At 38.9% G+C, this 19759-nt stretch overlaps 2 protein-coding genes across 3 annotated transcripts in view; both read left to right on the forward strand.

Annotated features, from left to right (window-relative positions):
* The window catches only part of LOC141444731 (uncharacterized), a gene marked incomplete in the record, with an annotated part of 15617 nt that extends 5969 nt beyond the window's left edge, over positions 1-9648 (forward strand). The window contains 6 exon segments of the mRNA XM_074110347.1: positions 1717-1835; positions 4175-4283; positions 5028-5162; positions 5923-6024; positions 7250-7345; positions 9202-9648. Coding sequence (XP_073966448.1) covers positions 1717-1835; positions 4175-4283; positions 5028-5162; positions 5923-6024; positions 7250-7345; positions 9202-9342 — 702 coding nt within the window.
* An 817-nt stretch (positions 9649-10465) lies between these two features.
* Positions 10466-19759, forward strand: part of LOC141444733 (uncharacterized) — a 25348-nt gene continuing 16054 nt past the window's right edge. Inside the window, exons 1-4 of one of the 2 annotated variants that reach the window (XM_074110349.1) lie at positions 10466-10758; positions 12169-12489; positions 13122-13328; positions 18139-18874. In XM_074110349.1, coding sequence (XP_073966450.1) covers positions 10627-10758; positions 12169-12489; positions 13122-13328; positions 18139-18852 — 1374 coding nt within the window. In that variant the 5' untranslated portion in view covers positions 10466-10626 and the 3' untranslated portion in view covers positions 18853-18874. Of the gene's footprint in view, positions 10759-12168; positions 12490-13121; positions 13329-18138; positions 18875-19759 lie in introns of those variants that run through there. The other variant, XM_074110348.1, reaches the window with a different exon arrangement.

The following is a 19759-nucleotide window of genomic DNA, read 5'->3' on the forward strand; positions in this document are numbered from 1 at the left end:
GGCTAGCAAAACCTTATAATACAAGTGTCAAATGAGGGCTATCGTTTTGTCTCACTAGATGGCGCACGTTGCGTGAGGTTTTTAAGTATGGCTTCAAAGTCTGTTATTACGGGCGTGAAAACAAAGTTTAGATTAAAACATATTTAATACACATTAAAACCGTACCATAAAAATATCGAGCATGCCACAGTGTTGCATAGTCCCCGTTTTGTTCGGAAAAAAGGAGGACAAAGGTTTTCCGAAAGACAAGACTGTCTCAAACACAAGACATTAATTGCCCCGAAACGCATATTTGCCATAATTAATTTCAGATATTGTAAACTATTTCCAAATTATTCTAATTATGAAAAACCCGCGTAGCTCACCCAAAAACTATGAGATTTGACATTTCGGAGACCTCACGCTACACTAGCGCCTCTAGCGGCGAATTCATACGCGATAGCCCTCATTCGAACATCCCTTGCTGTCTCGCTGACGCTTAAGAGCGCTTATACCTGCTGAGCTGGCAACGTTGCATTTTTTAACCCCCGACGCAAAAAAGAGGTGTTATAAGCTTGAACGGTGTGACTATCTGTCTGTCTGTGGCACCGTATTTTGAATGAGGTTCTTTTTACTCGTAATTTGAAATCAGGTTTTCTAGCCATGATGGTTTAGCCGTTTTTGAGATATTGAACTTTGAAGTGACAAAGCCGGGGTTTTCCAACTTGTTGGTTAGGTTATGTTAGTTTTTCTCGATATTTTAAATGCGGAAGTTTGTAAGTCTGTTTGTTTACTTCATCACGTCTAAACCATTGAACCGATTTAGATGAAATTCGGTATACAGATAGTTTGAGTTCCGAAGATAGTTATCGTTCATAGGGTAATTTTTATTTTGGGTCCCGGGTAACGGCGAGTTATTTAATACGAGAGCGAAAGGGACGGTACAATGTGAACTTCGATTTTCGTAGTAGCCCCCCAGGACCGGAATAATCAAGGGTTTGGCAATCGGGTTCTCTTGTCCCCATTTTATAGCCATGTGAGGGTGTTTGCAAAGTGTACTTTTTCTTTCAAAATGTATTTAATTTCATAAAAAAAATGGCTCAGTTTTGTGACGACATAGCGAGTGTGTTTATTTATTAACTTTAGGAAAAATCCATACTAATATTATAAATGCGAAAGTGTGTGTGTTTGTATGTTTGTCCGTCTTTCACGTCGAAACGGAGCGACGGATCGACGTGATTTTTGCCATAGAGATAGTTTATGGGCCAGAGAGTGACGTGGGCTACTTTTTATCCCGGAAAAATGCACAGTTCCCGAGGGAACAGCGTGCGATAACCGAATACCACGCGGGCGAAGCCGCGGGCAAAAGCTAGTACATTATAAACACATGTCAAGTTGCAGGCTGTTGCTGGTTGCAAGTGTTTATGGCATTGGTCTTAGACGAGGATTTTACTTTATGCACTAAAGCATAAAACGTCATTTTATGTTGTCCTCGAGTGGCGACCACGAACCGGAAGACGAAGCGTTGGCAGGCCTCCCACCAGGTGGACTGACGACATCGTGAGAGTAGCGGGAAACCGGTGGATGCAAGTGGCGAGTTGTCGTTCGTTGTGGCGTTCTAAGGGGGAGGCCTTTGTCCAGCAGTGGACGTCTTCGGGCTGATGATGATGATGATGTTGCCTAGACCCAGCATAAATAAGTTTACGGGCATGATAAGTGGAAAATGTTTTTTTTTAGGCCGGCAAAGTGAAGTACGACTTCCCGTGTGTACTATGCGGCGTCCAGTTTAGGAGTTTAGACGCGCTAAACAGACACATCAGCAGGGCCGAGGACAATGCGTGCAATCCCGAATTGAGGTAAAATTACTTTGACATTTCTTAATTATCCAAACCAGGGTTTCTCAAACTTATGGCTCCACGTACCCCTGTTAAAGTTTCTAGACAATAGCGAACCCCTAACCCCCCCCAACAAAAAGTAATAAAATTGACTGTTGGAAAAACTAAAAATAAAAAATGCAAAGACTCCAAAAACCAATCTTAATCATCTTGCTAGTCTTGCAGCCTGGTGGTTTTTTGAGTCACGTAAACCTTGTCGCGAACCCCATACCGTCGAATAGCGAACCCCTAGGGGTTCGCGTACCCCATTTTGAGTAACCCTGATCCAAAGGAACAATTGACTTTAAAAAGGACTTAATGAGGGCTAAAAGACAAGCGAAATATCCCAAATGATAGTATCGTGAGATTCTTTTGACGTAACGGTTTTGCTTGCAATCGGCTAATGACGGGTGTAGTTAATGTACGACTTGTTAATGCACGCCTAATAATGCACGGCCTGATAATCCGTGCTTATGTGCACGAATTATCATGCCGTGCATTATCATCCCGTACCGAACTAGCAGGGAACCAATAATGTACGCGCAATAATGTACGACGTGATAATCCGAAGCATTATGTCTTCCGATTATCATGCCTTACGATTTGGCACGCCCTGTCGCGGAACCCGCGATTCCACGAAGTAATAGTTAACAGACTTCATGTAGTAACACCTTTATTCTTTTTGAACTGGCAATTCGAGAGATTGACAGTTGATAATTTTAAGTTGGTAAGGTGAGGAGGGAGAGTACGTTACGAATTTGAATGTAGTGTGTGCGATGGAGAGGATAAGGGTCACTACTCTTGATAAGAAGAAAGCTGTGAGTCTGTTCCATATTAATTACCTTATATCAAGCAATCCATTTAACATTTACCTGTGTCATGCAGAATTGTACTTATAATACGTACTCTTGCAAGCGCCGTTGTTAGCGCATTACCTAACAGTATACAATATGTACCTCACTGAAGGCGCGTATTGGAACAAGGAGGCGTAAGGAGAGATCGAGGGGTGGAAACGGTGGATCTCCCGGGATCCGTATGTATATATATTATAATTTGTTAGTGATTGATACGGTTATGAGCAACCATGTATTATACCCTGTAATAAACCGAGTTACATCCTCATATGTAGTGGTTGAATCATTCTGACTCCTTCCCAGGCGTCAGGCTCACCATACTCCACTACACGCCCTCGCCCTTCAACCTAACCCGGCCGGGTCAGATCTGCTCCGACTATATCGATCTCGCTCGCTCGATCCGCGGCGAAAAAATGTCTATTCATTGAATCGATTGGATTCAGATTATCACGTCGTACATTATCACTACGTACATTACAGCGCGCGCAATATTTTGTACGCCTTGATAATGCGCGACCATGATAATGTACGGCATGATAATCGGAAGCAATAATGATTTTGTGCAAGGTCCGCCCGGATTGCTACCACCATTTTGCTCGCTAATCCTGCCGTGAAGCAGCAGTGCTTGCACTGTTGTGTTTCGGCGTGGAGAGTAAGACAGCCGGTGAAATTACTGGCACTTGAGGTATCCCATCTTAGGCCTCTAGGTTGGCAACGCATCTGCAATTCCCCTGGTTTGCAGATGTTTATGGGCGGTGGTGATCTCTTACCATCAGGAGACCCACGTGCTCGTTTGCCATCCAGTCGTATAAAAAAAAAAAAAAATTATTGCGCGTACATTCCGAGTTGTACATTATTGTTTCCCCTAATGACTAAATGAGCCAATCGCAAGCTTTTTTCTTTTCTCTTTTTCTTTCTTTTTTTTCTTTGCTCTTTTTAGGGTTCCGTGCCCGAAGGGTGCCAACGGAACCCTATTACTGAGACTCCGCTGTCTGTCTGTCACAGAAGTCTATCTCTTGAGTCGTAATAGTTAGACACTTTAAATTTTCATAGATTATGTATTACTATGGCTACTATAACAACAAATACTAAAAACATAATAAAACATATTTAAGGGGGCTCCCACGAATTTACCACGAGCTTTGCGGTGAAGGAAAACATCGTGAGGAAACCTGCACAAACCTGCGAAGAAATTCAATGGTGCGTGTGAAGTTCCCAATCCGCACTGGGCCCGCGTGGGAACTATGGCCAAGCCTCTTGTTCTGAGAGGAGGCCTGTGCCCAGCAGTGGGACGTATATAGGCTGGGATGATGATGATGATGAAGGGGGCTCCCATACAACAAGCGTGATTGTTTTGCCGTTTCTTTGTTGATTTCTAATGTTGTATAGATAATGGTACGGAACCCTTCGTGCGCGAGTCCGACACGTTCTTGGCCGGTTTTTTTTTAATAAATATTGAAATTGCAGGCCATGCCCGTCATGCGGTGAGGGTTTTGACTCCGAAGAAGCGTTAAAGGAACATCTGAAGGTACACCTGAAAATGAATATGAAGGATGAAAACGTCAAGTGCGAAGAGGTAAGACTCAATTTTAGACGACTCGACTCTAAAATGGGGACTGGAGGTTCGAGTCTTTATATTAATAAAACTGAGTTGTTTTACTAAAACATTTTAACTACTGAACGGCTCAAGCTGTTTCTTGTAGTACTTATACGAAGTTTATAAAATTTAGAGAATCATTAAAACTAATTATGGTCCCTGAGTCCGAAATAAAATATTTTTAATTTCATTTAAAAATATAAAAGTGAAAATCATAAAATGAGGGCTAAAAGACAGGCGAGATATCGCTAGATGGCGTTAGTATCGTGAGATTTTTTTGACGTTGCGGTCTTGCTTGCGATTGGCTAATAACTACATTTCACACTTCATCATTCATTAGTTAGTTTCATTTTACTCATTAGCGTTATTTCGCCTGTCTTTTAGTTTAACCCTAATTAAATCATAAAGAATCTGGATGAAGCTTCACACAAACAAACGGAATAATAACAAACAATCTGAAAAGTCTGTCTCGTATGTGCTCAACGTTTTATAATAATAATATTAATTTATTTATTCAGACAACTTGATCCAAAATTTTTGTTAGTATTTCCTTAAGACTATGGTAGTAATTATAGCTAGCCAGTGAAAGGGTATTTTTAATTAGGTGTTGCATAATTGAGCACTCATTTCTTACAGCTAATTGTATTGCCTGTGTTACTTCATCCAAATATCTGTTGGAGCGAGATAAGAGACGTGTTACGATTGTGTGTTGTTTCGTTGCAGTGCGACCGCACCTTCGCAAGCGGCAAATCGTTCGCGGTGCACTACCAACGCGTGCATCTGCAAGTGAAGCCCGCGGGGGGGCGCGACCACACCGCCGACCGGGTCGTCTGCGAGATATGCGGCAAAAAGTGCATCGTGAGTGATCCCGAACACTTGTGTTACGTTATTTAGTTTCGTCTCGTTTCGTTTAGTCTCACTTGATCTCATCTGGTCTCACTTGATCTCATCTGGTCTCACTTGATCTCATCTGGTCTCACTTGATCTCATCTGGTCTCACTTGATTTCATCTGATCTCACTTGATCTCATATGGTATCATTTGATCTCATATACCTAGTTTCACATAATCTCACCTAGTCTTACTTGATCTCACCTAGCCTAGCCTTACTTGATCTCTTCTGGTCTCACTTGATCTCATCTAATCATACTTGACTTCATATAGTCTCGCATATTTTCACCTAGTTTCACTTTTACTCATCTAGTCTCACTTGATCTCATCTTGTCTCATTTAGTATCTCTTGATATTAGTTTAATTTTAAGTGTAATTTTTGGAAATTCCTATAGGAACAGCTAAATGTAATGATAAAAAAAATATGTAATGTGTTTTTTACAAGCTTTTATTTAACTTGCCCTTTTCGTTTATTTGTTTATTTATATATTTGGGTAAAATCTTGCAAGTAAAATTTGATCCACTTTCAGTATTTAGTCAGATTGACTTAAAATTTGGTAAACTTATGTAAATCTAGTGACAATACAATAATCTGATAGTGACATCCTGGTAGTCCGGCCAGGATCGTCTCCGCAGGACGGAACTCTTCAACGGTTAAACAAGTACAGCCAGCAAAAAAAAGCTTGTATTAAAAATGTTTTTTTACCAAAAACTTATTTTTGTTACAGTCAAATGCGACGTTGATTTGCCACCAAAGAACCCATACGGGGGAGAAGCCCTATCAGTGCAGCGAGTGCCCTAAGCGGTTCAGCGTCTACCAACTGTTACAGGTAGGACGCCATAATAGATAGGTAAAATAGATAAGAGTCGGACTGGCGCACAAAGGGTTCCATACTATATAATACAATACAATACAATAACTCTTTATTGCACACCAATACAGTAAACAGTACAGAGAACACAAGTATATACATAGAGATTTTCTAAGGTAAGCAATAGGCGGCCTTATCGCTTCAGAGCGATCTCTTCCAGGCAACCTACTATACTATTACTACTATACTATTATACTACGCTATACTATTATACTATACTATTATTATACTATACTATTGTATATTAGCGAAAAACGGCAAAAATCACGTTTACTGTATGGGAGCCCCCCCCCCTTAGTTATTTATTTTATTTTAATTTAATCGTTTATTTTTAAAGTGCATATACAACTAAATATTCTGTGAATATTTAAAATACATGTTGTCGTTATTAATATCGAGCAAAAAACTACAAAAGAATCACGTTTGTTGTAATAGCGGCAACATTGTGCGCGTGCGTGCGTGTGTGTGTGTGTGTGTGTGTATGTATGTTTCTTACTCTTTCACCAGAGCTGGACGGATTTGGATGAAATTTGGTATGTAGATATACCTAGTGCCAACCACGAAGACGCGTGATTTTGACAAAATTAGACATTAATTACATTGTAATACGAACCACGGCACGCGTCATCGTGAATGACTCTACCTATAGCTGGACATCTATTATAACATTACGCTTTTCCCACGGGATAGGGATAAAATCTCGAAACAACAACCGCTGGGCTAGAGTCATGACATTTGGTATGTATGTAACGTAGCGTAACGGTTTACAACACCCCCCCCCCCCCCCCAAATTGCGTTACGCAATACTTGAACGCTCACATAGTGAAGTGACAATACGGTATTTGACAACTCCTGATTGTGCCATATCTTAATATTATTATGAAAATATAGGTATACAGATAGTGTTTAGCGAAGAGAAAATTTAAATCGGTTGAAAATTGGATTTAAAGTGACTGTCTCTTTCTCAAACGCTTTTCTCTATGCAGCAAGTATGGCGGTACTGGCGTGTGACGTCACATGCCAGTATGTCTTTCTCTGTCTAAACTTGAATTTCAAACCTTTATAACTTTGTTATTTGTAAAGGTAGCTTAAAAATTGTTTTTCTATTCGATAACAGGCATTGTGTAGTTTTAATTTATAAAACATATACAAAATGGTCAAATACCGTATTGACTTTTTTCAGATCCATCTCCGTACGCACACAGGCGAGCGTCCCTTCAAGTGCACGCATTGCCCTAAAGCGTTCAAACACAAGGCTGCCCTCAACAGGCACGATCGGGTAAGACGCACATTAATATGCCCGATAAGTTCCAGTACCAGGGCGACTGAGCTCGGGCTAAAACTCAGTAACAGCGCTTTCCCTGAGATAAGACCAAGCTAGATCGATTTTTCATCCCCGGAAACCCCTACACCGGGAATCGAACCAGCTAAAAGTTAAAAAATAAACACTTGCTATTTTATTATGCTAATCAATAGGGATTATTATTCAAGATAAAATTTCGTTAATAAACGTAAACTATCATAAAGAAATAAAAAATGCGTAAAATCTAACGTTAATTTTATTTTATTACTAGCTTTTACCCGCGGCTTCGCACGCGTAAGCTATTCGGTCTGGTAGTTGCAATTGAAATTTTCGGGATTTTACAAATTCCCCTGGAAATTTCCAAATTTATATCGTGGTCTTCATTGAGGTTGTGTTGTGAATAACTGTACAAAATTCAAGACTCTAAACCCAGTGCTAAAATTTCAAAAATTTTCCCTATCCTAATTCAAATTCATATCATTTATTCAGTAAATAGGCCGCAATGGGCACTTTTACACGACATTTTTTTAAACTACCAGCACTTTCGAAAAGACCATCATTGCCACGAAGAATGCGCCGCAAGAAGCTTGGCAGAAAGTCATTTTTTCAAAATAAAATAAGTACAAATAAAATACTTAAAAACTACAGTAAGTATACATTTAAGAAAAAAATACAAAATAATAATAACATAATATACGGATGTATGGGGTCCCTTAGTTACAAAACTATCCGTGGAAATATCGGGATAAAAAGTAGCGTATGTGTTATTCCAGACGTCCGGCTACCTACATACCAAATTTCATGCCTCTAAGCCCAGCGGTTGTTATTTCGAGATTTTATCCCTATCCCGTGGGAATATCGGAATAAAAAGTAGCCTATGTGTTATTCCAGAGGTCCAGCTACCTACACACTAAATTTCATGGCTCAAAGCCAGTGGTTGTTATTTCAAGATTTTATCCTAGGTATCCGTGGGAATATCGGGTCAAAAAGTCACCTATATTTTATTCCAGACGTCCAACTACCTACATACCAAATTTCATGACTCTAAGCCTAGCGGTTGTTATTTCGAGATTTTATCCTATACCGTGGGAATATCGCGATAAAAAGTATCCTATGTTTTAATCCAGGTTATAAACTAACTTTCCGCCAAATTTCATCAAATCCGTCCGGCCGTTTAAGCGTGAAAAAGTAACAAACATACTCACTCACTCACTCACTCACAAACTTTCACATTTATAATATTAGTAGGATAAATTTGCATACCTGGTAGGTGGTAGGACCTTGTGCAGGGTCCGCCGGATTGCTACCACCATCTTGCTCGCTAATCCTGCCGTGAAGCAGCAGTGCTTGCACTGTTGTGTTTCGGCGTGGAGAGTAAGACAGCCGGTGAAATTACTGGCACTTATGTATCCCATCTTAGGCCTCTAGGTTAGCAACGCATGTGCAATACCCCGGGTGTTGCAGATGTTCATGGGCGGTGGAGATCTCTTACCATCAGGAGACCCACTTGCTCGTTTGCCATCCAGTCGTATAAAAAAACGGTAATTTTTTTTTTTATTCTTTGTCAATAAAAAATCACAGCATTACAGCTAAAAAACAAATGCGCTGTAAAATTCAAGCTATACATAATAAAAATACACAAAGACAAAAAAATCTATTTTGAAAATTTTTCAATGCAGTCCTTATTCTTATAAAAGTCCTAAATATAAAAGACTGTTTTCTTTAAGTAAAATGATTTAACTAAAGTTTCCCTCCATGGCCCGTCAACTTTTTTCCATCCTGTTTATATTATCATTTGCTTATATGTAAATGACCGCCATCTTTGTCTCCAGGTCCACACGGGCTCCAAACCCTACGTGTGTCCTCACTGCGGCAAGGCCTTCTCGCAATCCAACTCCATGAAAATGCACGTCAAGACTGTCCACCTCAAAATGCCAGCGCCCTACCGCCACAGACGGAATAAAAACGAATGACCATAGACTAAATAGAGTTGACGTCAACTGTCACATTGTAAATTTTGTAATTATACAGTGTAAAAGAGAACAATCCCTATGTAGAAGTGTCTAAAGGTTATTTGTGACAATAGTAGATTGTTCGACGAAGGATTAAAACAAGCCGTAGTGACACGAGATGTTTAGTTAGTTATAGTTCAAGTGTCATTTTTTAACAGGAACTTATTTATTTATTGGTACAGTCGCGTCTTGGAATTATGATTATATTGTGTAACCGTCTACCGTATTGTATATTTTTTGAATGAATAAATTGTGATTTTTTATGCATTTCGTGTTTTATTAAAAATTGGATTGGTAATTCACTTGGAAATATTTTGTAGGGTTTCATACCGGATGAGGAAGAAACGGAACCCTTATAGGATCATTTTTGGTCTGTCGAGACCTTTTTAACCCCCGACGCAAAAAGAGGGGTGTTATATGTTTGATCGCTGTGTGTGTCTGTCTGTGGCACCGTAGGTCTTAAACGGATGGACCGATTTCAATGCGGTTTTTTATTTGAAAGCACGGTTTCTAGCGATGGTTCTTAGACATGTTTCATCAAAATCGGTTCAACTGTTTTTGAGATATTGAACTTTGAAGTGACAAAGTACGGGGGTTTTCTAACTTTTTGTTGCTTAGGTTATTTCTGAGGGACGTGTATGTGTATCAAGCTGAAATTCTGCTACCTCTGGAAGTATTGAAAAATCATACTTTCAAGTTAACGTAATCAAGAGATACTGTCATTATTTTATAGCATACAACGGCTCACAGCATATAAAATTGATGGCCGCTATATATTATACAATATATGTAACGGGACACTTGATATCAGTAAAATAGTAAATTAATTAAAACTAACGAAGCTCAAAAATTACAAGCTCAAAAACACAAAATGACAATTAAAAAAAAAAAGGATATATAGTCTTCTCGAACTTATTATAAAGAATTCCATGCAATAACAGACACTTTGGTAGATTTATTTTCTTACTGCTGGCAACATTACTATAATCGCCGCTTTAGAATGACGTAGTTTCCTTTCTTAAAACTACCAATTTAATTTGCAGTTGTCAAATATAATTGATAAAAACATGACTCTTATTCCCCAGTCCTAAAGGCCAAGTTTGAAAACGATCAGCGTCGTCAGTTTTTGCGACCGCAAATAAAACAGTCCGCCATTTTGTTGCATGCAACGCGACAGATCCTCGAAAAGTGTATCTTCGGACAGATTATATATGAATAAAATCTTCAAATAAATTATCTGTTGTAATGGATAAGAACTCTAACGTAGGAACTCAGTATATTATCTGTGAGTGCGGTGATAATTTTCCAGACGAGCAGTTGCTAAATATTCATTTGGCAAATGATCATGGGAACGTCGAAGTCTATCAATGCGATGCCGTAAGTATTTGAAATATATTGCGTTTTCATGACACTTATGTTAAGTTCAGACTTGCTTATTTACTTTACTATTCTTAAACGTCATACTTCCGTCTGTACATTGTCCTTCCTTACCGGCTTAGCTAGCACAGCACGAACTAAACAACTGTTCATATGAAAGACGTTTTAACTATAATTGTACATTTTAACGCTTCCAAAAAGTATCAAAAGTATCACTATACAAAACCTTCATCTCACTATTTTAAGAAAAATACATCAACACCTAGCTCACGGATTATTGATGGATTGCGTTGTTTTTTTTCACATAAAACTGACCCGTGAGACTCCTATCTCACCTGAGGTAAAGTGCAGATGAGGCCAAAGGTGTACATTCAGTTTTCACTATCCCATGAGGAGCTCACTTTTAGGATTCCATACCTGAACAGTGACTGTACCTTGACCATACATGTCCAACCCTATTACTCTTGCTACACTACTCATACCTGTCTCTCTCCCTGTCTGGCACAGGGCTGTATCTCGAGAACCGTAACCAATAGACAGCTGAAATTTTTATATAGTTCATATTTCTATTGCCACCACAACAAGTAATAAAAAAAGAATTAAGGGGTCTGAGTACCTCCGCTAGCTGACGCGGACGCCCGCCGTGTGCGCACGCTCGCGGGTCCCCCTCCGGACACCCGCGGTATCAAAATCCATTGCAAGCGCTGTTCATACAATTTCTCTTATTAGATGGGTGTCTGTTCCGGGTAATCCGCGTCAGGCGCGGAGGCACTAATAATAAGCATGCTACTTTTAACCTCCAATGCAAAAAGAGGGGTGTTATAAGTTTGACTGCTGTGTCTGTCTGTCTGTCCACCCGTGTAAGAGCTGTGTATAGACTGTGGCACCATAACTCTTAAATGGGTGGTCCGATTTGAATGCTGGTTTTTTTATTTGAAAGCAAGTTTTCTAGCAATGTTTCTTAAACATGTTTCATCAAAATCGGTTCAGCCGGTGTTGAGATATTGAACTTTTAAGTGACAAAGTCGGGGGGTTTACTAACTTTTTGTTGATTAGGTTATTGTTTTTCTTACATATTTCACTATTTAAACATACAGACCTCAAATTCTCAAACTAACAAAAACACAAATACACAAACACAAAAATGTATATGTTAAAATATATATATGCAAGTTGTTAAATAATGTAAATCTGTAATAAATATAATATACCTTGTTGAGTTTCTTGCCAGGTTCTTCTCAACAGATTTTTTTTGGACTGGTGAAATTGGATAAAGATATTTTGACTTACATTGATAAAAAGTCGTCAAGCATGAGTTGGTCTTCGGGGAAAAATAAGCTGTCAGCAACTATAATATTGAACGTTGCCTATAGAGGAATTGCTCAAAAATTTATAATTAATTCATTTCAGTGTGCAAAATACTTCGCAACCATGCTCCTCTTACAAGAACACAGCTGCAACCATGCGGCGAAAGAAACATCACTACCGATAATCAACTTAAAACCCAAAAATGACAGGAAACCACCACTATTAAAGCTGAAGAACCTGAAACGGATAGATTCCATCAGTTTGATTCAGAGTCTGAAGAGTTATTCGGGGTTGATAAAGTTAGAGCCTGCTCCTCAAGACATGGACTATCAGGTGCAGGAGGAGCCGAGCCAGGTGCTCGTGAAGAGCGAGCTGCAGGACCAGGAGGTGGCTACCGAGGAAATCTACTACCAGTGCGATGTGGTAAGTTAAATAATTGTAATAAAAGAAAATACATATTTAACCACTGGCATGAAATGATATGAAATGAAATAGACAACCAGGTGGCTATGGCTAAGAACTTCGAGAACCTGAATACGAAGCTTGAGGTCCCAGGTTCGATTCCCAGCCGGGGCAGTTGTTTGTATGAATACGTTACTTGCGACTTCCGCGCGGAATTTGTTTATTGCTATCTGGCGGGAACCATGCAATTTTCCGGGAAAAAACTATCCTATGTCTTTCTTCAGGACTCGAGACTGCCTGTATACCGAACTTCTTAATCAGTTCAGTGGTTTAGATGTGATGAAGTGACTAACAAACATACAAACTTTCGCATTTAAGCACTAGGTTGTTTTATGTGATGAACACTGCGTTAAATGCTATGCGTTAGATGGTTAGACCATTTATGTCAATCCAGTTCAGGAAAAGTGTAAATAAAGATGCCATTTATTTACCCGACCATAGACATTTAGTGATGTGAAAAGATAAATGATTTTGCACTAGGTTCTAGAACCTATTGTTACCGTGTTAATGGAATCCACGATAATCTTTAGGAATACCTATAGGAATTTATTAAAGTCTAGTATTAAAATGGTACCTAAATTTTTCTCCAACAGTGCAACACGATATTCTACACGGAGTCAGACTTCAACATCCACTACCAGTCCACACACGCGATCAAGACGGAGCCAACCCCCGAGGAGATTCTGGTGGATCACCTCGTGACCGATCACGGCTGTGACGTCAACGTTAAGGCTGAAGCGGAAGCGGAGGCGGAGGCGGAAGCGGAAACTGAGACCGCTTACTACTATGAATGCGAAATTGTGAGTATTTTGGCTAATTTTCTTAATTGGGTCATTCTACGTCTTAGCAGGGTTGAAAAAAAAACAATTTTTGTTTAATAATCTAACCAACAAGAAGTTGGAAAACTCCCGACTTTGTCATTGTCACTTTTGCTTTCAAATAAAAAAAAACGCATTCAAATCGGTCCACCCGTTTAAGAGCTACGGTGCCACAGACAGACAGACATACATACAGACACACAGACACACATAGCGGTCAAGCTTACAATAACACCCCTCTTTTTGCGTCGGGGGTTGAAAATATGATTTTATTGGTTTTTATTAGGTTTTATGATCATGGGAAACATTTGTATTTAGGCAGATTTCATAAATAGCAAAATCGTCAAAAATTTAAATGGTGATACGTCACCATTCCATCAATAAAAAAAACGAATTAGCATTCCTCTTCCTCTTGTTTCTCTTTCGTATTTTGATTTAAACCAGTAATTTTTATTAAAAAAAATCATGCATCAAAAGTCGTAATTTAAATCATAGAGCCCTGCTTTTTAGTGCCGAAAAATACATAAAACCTCCTTGTTTGTAGTTGGTTAAAAAGGTCTCATTTGGTGCTCAGTAAATAGCAAGAAATTGTGTTAAAAAATATATATACGGGACGTTTTTATAGGCATCGAAAGTAGACTGCTTCATACTTTAACTTAGGTTTAGAGAGATGCTTTTATTTACTCATAAGAACAATACAGTTCACTTAAAATGAGCTTACATAATATAATTCCTTAAAATTAGATATTTTAGCATGACCGTTGGAGATTTATTGAAGTTACACAGTGTTATAAATGTGTTGTTTCAATTTGGTTTTAAAAATACTGAGAGACTCACAATCTTTCACATTATTTGGTAATTCATTATAAATCCGAGCTTATAATACTTTTTTCATCACACTTGCTCGTAAACAGTGTCGTAACATGCAGGCTACCTTGGTTGCAACCCCCAAATAAAACCCTCGACCTTAATGTGCTTGTCATGAGACCCGTGGTCAGTCGCACGAGTCATTGCGCGTACACATTGTCTTGTCATGAAGCCCAAGGACCGTCAATGAGTCAGTGCCCGTACTGATGGTGCTGCTGCAGGACCACATGCACACGCACGTTGCGGCGCATGCCGGGGGAGGGGGAGGTAGAGGGCGGCGCTGCCAAGAGCACAGCCTAAGGTATCACCAATATTTGGAAGAATTATATTTTTTCTTTTACAAATATAAAATTTTACTTGCAAATGTGATGAAAAATATTGTATGTCACACGGGCGGTACTAGAATTACGAACATCGACTCATTAAAGCCCTCAGTCTTCGACTTCGGGCTTCTAATAGACTCCCGTTCGTAATTCCTTATTTACCGCCCTTAAGACACAATGTACTATTACGGTAGCTGGAGTGGCCTGATTTTTCTTTGTTTCTTCATTTCTTTTTGTTATGGTCCAAAAGGGTAAAGGACACTGGCCTATGCCTATCTGGGTTATAATCTATCTATCTAACTTTAAACAAGCAATTCTTGTAATCTCGGACGGAGATGACTCCAACGATTGCGATGAAATTTGGTATGTAGGGGTTATCGGGGATGACAAATCGATCTAGCTTGGTCTTATCTCTGGGAAAACAGTTATTAACGAGTTTTAGACCGAGCAAAGCTCGGTCGCCCAGGTACTAAGTTAAAGCCCGGCTACACGCAGCGAGTTGCATGCATAAAAGATTGTGCAAAAATTGGAGCAAAAACATTTGTGCGGTACCGTTTTGCCGTCTTGACGCACGTGCTTGCTTGTGCAAGTTGGAATTTGCGCAAATATGGTGTGTAGGCGGACCCTTAATGTTATGTTTGTGTTTTTTGGAGACAGAAAATTGTTTGATTCAATTTGTTTTAATGTATTTTCAATGTATGATGACCTGATGGTCTCAAAAGAACAGCGCCGCGCGCGAGACCTGCAGTCTGATTTGTGACGTCACAAACGAGATTGTAAACTTGGTTTGAAGTGAGTGGTTAAAATGTGAAAGCGAGAAAATATAGTTGCTGTTAAAGGATACTTGTGTACTTATATTCGAAATTGACATTTTAATTAAAACAATTCTTTGATAATTATCAACCTTAAGTTAGTTGGATAATTGCCTTAGTCAAAAAAACTTTTCAAAGATTGTGCGTCGAACTAAAATGTCGATTTCAACTTTGACAGGACAAAGAGAAGCCCACTGGCACTGTCAATGAAACGAGTGCAGATGGAATGAGTCTTCTTGTAGAGAGAAAAGTAAAGAAGGTTGGTAGGCCTAAGAAAAATGTGCCGAACCCTAAAAAGAAAGGTCGTAAGCCAAAGACAGATGTGTATGCTGACATGCCGTCTGGGCTCTCCGCGGCACAGATGAAGAGAATAGCTGACGAAAGAAGCAAAGAGCTCAGGAAAGAGAGACAGCGGCTGGCCGCCAAGAAATATAGGCAGAAGAATCCAGAGAAGGTTAGGCAAGCACAAGAAAAATATGCCAAAAACCATCCAGAGGTCAGAAGGAGGGCGTCTGCTAAATACGCCAAGAGTCACCCAGAAGTTAACAGGAGGTCGTCAGCTAAATACGCAAAGAGTCATCCAGAAGTAAAAAGACGGTCGTCAGCTAAATATGCAAAGATTCATCCAGAAGTTAGTCGAAAATCTTCTGCTAAGTATGCGGAGAGGAAAAAACTCGAGATATTGTTGGGTAATGTTAAGCCAGATGTCAAATCTGATGGTGATTATCAGGAGATATATCAGGATTGTTCTGTGGATGTGCCTGTGTTTAATGAAGAAGACCTAATTTTAGGTGTTTGAAAAGGCTGGAAACGTTTTCAAGATATATTCGTTGTGAATTGAAAAGACTTGATTTCCATAAAAAAGTCCCGAGTCAATTTTTGGTTTCAAAAGGAGGTTATCAATTTAGTCGAATTTTAAAATTAAGCATTATTAGTAATAACCCTACAGAAAATACTGTAGAGAGCTTATACAGAAGGCTAATTTAGGTATAAATTAGGTGTAATGGTAGGTGACTAGGTGTTAATGTAAACCCAGGACTTTGATAGAAGACAGTGCAGTGGTCTATATATTGAACAATAACTTGATAAAAAACGAAAACAAAGTGCATTAAAGTGACACTATTTGACATAAATGACTTAGAAGTCTCATTTGGAACCCGGTTCCTTCGTAACTATGACAAAGTTATGAAAAAAGTGCAGTGGTCTACTAGATCGAACTGAAAGTGAGTTATAAAGTAATGACAGTGACAGAAGTGGTGTAGGTGGCCTATTGTGAATAATTAATAAACCAATATTGTATATTATAGGTTAGTAAATAAAATAAGTTATGTATGAATAATGGGTTCCCTCTTGTGTAAGATTGCACAACTTATTGGAGCTTTTTAGTTTTAAAAGTAATTTTTATTTTGTATCGTCTATGATTTGTTATTGTGGTTTTGTTTTCACGATCGAAATCGGTACGTTATTTATTATTTAACCCTAAACATTAAAATAATCTTAATCCGGTTCAAATGACCAATATATTGTATTGAATACCAATATATCTTTGAATATAAAGATTAAAAGTACGTGATTTCAATAATAAACTTTATGCACCAAAACAACTAGTTATAGTTAAAAAATTACACCATTTCGAATTGAGTCAGTACAATTCTGAAGTTGATTCTTATGATATTGGATATATTATTATTATTGATATTTATGTAAAATAAACATGTTTATTTTAATAATTTTTCGTCTAAATTAATCTTTAAACTATTTGCATGAATGTCCGTGTGGAGACAAAAGATGACAAAGATGAAGGGCGTCAAAATTCGGGAGTGGGAATTTCTTAACGTCACGCGGAACTTCAACTGGCTGTATGTTCATTATGTTTTGTTTAATTGACATGCCCGATATTTGTGAATATATAAACGACGGAGTAATTACTTATTTTTAGGAATTCGAGCCTATGAGTGGAGCTGAAGATTGTATTAAGCTGAAAATGACAATTTGTACTTTGACAGGTGAAAATGGAGCCCACTGTCACTATCAATGAAACAGAATCAGATGAAATGGACCTTCTAGTAGTGGGGAACAAAAAACGAGGGAGGCCTAAGAAAGCTTTAGGAGGTCGTAGACCAAAAATAGACGTGTATGCTGATTTACCCCCGGAATTATCTGCGTCGCAGGTGAAACGTGTAGTAGAGGAAAGGCGAATGGAAATCAGAAGGGAACAGATGAGGCAGGCCCGTTGCAGAGCGAAAAGGAAGAAGCTAGAGCTAGGAATAAAAACTGAAATTAAGGCTATTAAAACTAAAAAGGAGGCTGGCTCAATTGGTGTCGGCTGGGAAGAGCTGGAAGAAGCCGCGCAAGATCGAGCCAAATAGAAAACTCTTCTACGAGCCCTATGTCCCTATTGAGGGATAACAGGATCACATCATCATCATCATCATCATCATCAAAACTAAAAAGTGGCAGATTGAGAGGGAGCCACTCAGGAAAGTACCAGAGAGTATGTGCACAAGATGTCGAGGGAATTCTTATTCTTTTTATATTGTGCCTTGACATAGGTTGTAGTTTGTAGATACGGGTGCCTAGTGAGCGCAACAAAGTTGTTTTGGCCATAATAGCGTCTGCTTCTTTGAATGTGCTTAGAACATCTTTTTTTACCTTTCCAATCTCTGGTTAGTTATCAAATGAATGAATTTGAAATGAATTTAACGTCCAAATCGAGGAATATCGCTTTGAATGTAAATGTAAGAAAAAGGATTTTGATCAAGCATTAAAGTTGACATTTCCGATTGACAGGTCAAACGGGACCCTAGCGACTCTGTCAAAGCCGAATCATCGGAAGCTCCCTTGGGCATGGAATTAAAAAAAGAAAATGATAAGCATGAAGCCAAGATTGAAATAGAAGTTGAAATAAACATGAATGAGAATAACACACCTGGTGCGAGCACGGCCAAAGCGCGTCGTCAGTCGAGTCGACTACGTCGGTCAGGGACGTCGATGGAAGTCCCTGACGCAAAAAAGAAGGCTAAAAAGAAAGAAACCAAACCAAGAAAGAAATCTGACCCTAAACCAAAAAAACCTCAAATAGATGTTTATGCAAACATGCCAGAAGGCATATCCGACGAAGAAGCAAAGAGAGCAGAAGAAAGGCTCAAAGAGATCAAGAGAGAAAAATGGCGGTTATCTGCTAAGAAATACAGAGAAAAGTATCCAGAAAAATCTAGACAGTCTGCAGCTAAATATGCAAGCAGCCATCGGGAAGTCAAAAGGAAAGCATCTGCTAAATATGCTAAGAGTCACCCAGAAGTCAACAGAAAGTCGTCAGCTAAGTATTCAAAGAGTCATCCAGAAGTTGGTAGAAATTCTTCTGCTAAATATGCAGTGAAGAAAAAAATTGAGAAGTTATTTGGTAATGTTAAGCCAGATGAGAAATATAGTGTGAATGATTCCAATGAAATGTATTATTTGTGTATTGAAGAAGTTAAGAATGCAGATGTTGAAAAGACTTGAAAGGTTTTCGATATTGGCATGCCCTAAACCATCTTGCTCGCTAATCCTGCGTGAAGCAGGCAGTGCTTGCACTGTTTGTGTTTCGGCGTGGAGAGTAAGACAGCCGGTGAAATTACTGGCATTGAGGTATCCCATCTTAGGCCTCTAGGTTGGCAAACGCATCTGCAATCCCTGGTGTTGCAGGTGTCAATGGGCGGTGGTGATCTCTTACCATCAGGAGACCCACTTGCTCGTTTGCCATCCAATAGAATAAAAAAAAAAAAAAAAATGTGTAATCTGAAATCCAGTTTTATGATAACTGGACAAAGACTAGTACAGTGGTCTGCTAGATCGAACTGTAAGTGAATAAAAACGGAAATAAAGTGGACTGCAGTGACAAACTATTGAAACAGTGGTTAAGTGGACTATGTAGAATTAACAAAACTATATTGTATAAGTAACTAGGTTAACAAGTGAAATGAATCATGTAATTTATGTTTTAATTAATAATAATTTAGCATGAGAGGTGCCTGTCTATACTACAGATGTGAAAATGCGGAAAGTTTCCAAGAAGTTGGAAAAGTTCTCGGAAATTATTGGAAATTTTCACAAGATGCGTTAATTTAAGAAACGGAAAGTTTCAATCCCCATACACAATTTTGAGACGTTTCCGAAGTTTTCCTATATGAAAAATTCCGCAATTTTGGAAAGTTTTCTTTGGCACATCAGTAGTCTGTAACTTGACAAGTTCGTATGTGGCACTCGGTGGGACCTTGTCGCAGGAGTGTCCTTGTCATTTTTTTTAATGTGCTGTAAACGCTGACTGCGACTGGGTTCTAGCGAGTGTCACGCACAAGCTTTCAAGGTATAATAATAATAATAATCATGCGATATTTAATGTAATAAACCCAGATAACACGTCTTAAAT

Source organism: Choristoneura fumiferana, chromosome 30, assembly GCF_025370935.1.
Source record: "Choristoneura fumiferana chromosome 30, NRCan_CFum_1, whole genome shotgun sequence".
In the NCBI taxonomy this organism is placed as follows: Eukaryota; Metazoa; Arthropoda; class Insecta; order Lepidoptera; family Tortricidae; genus Choristoneura; species Choristoneura fumiferana.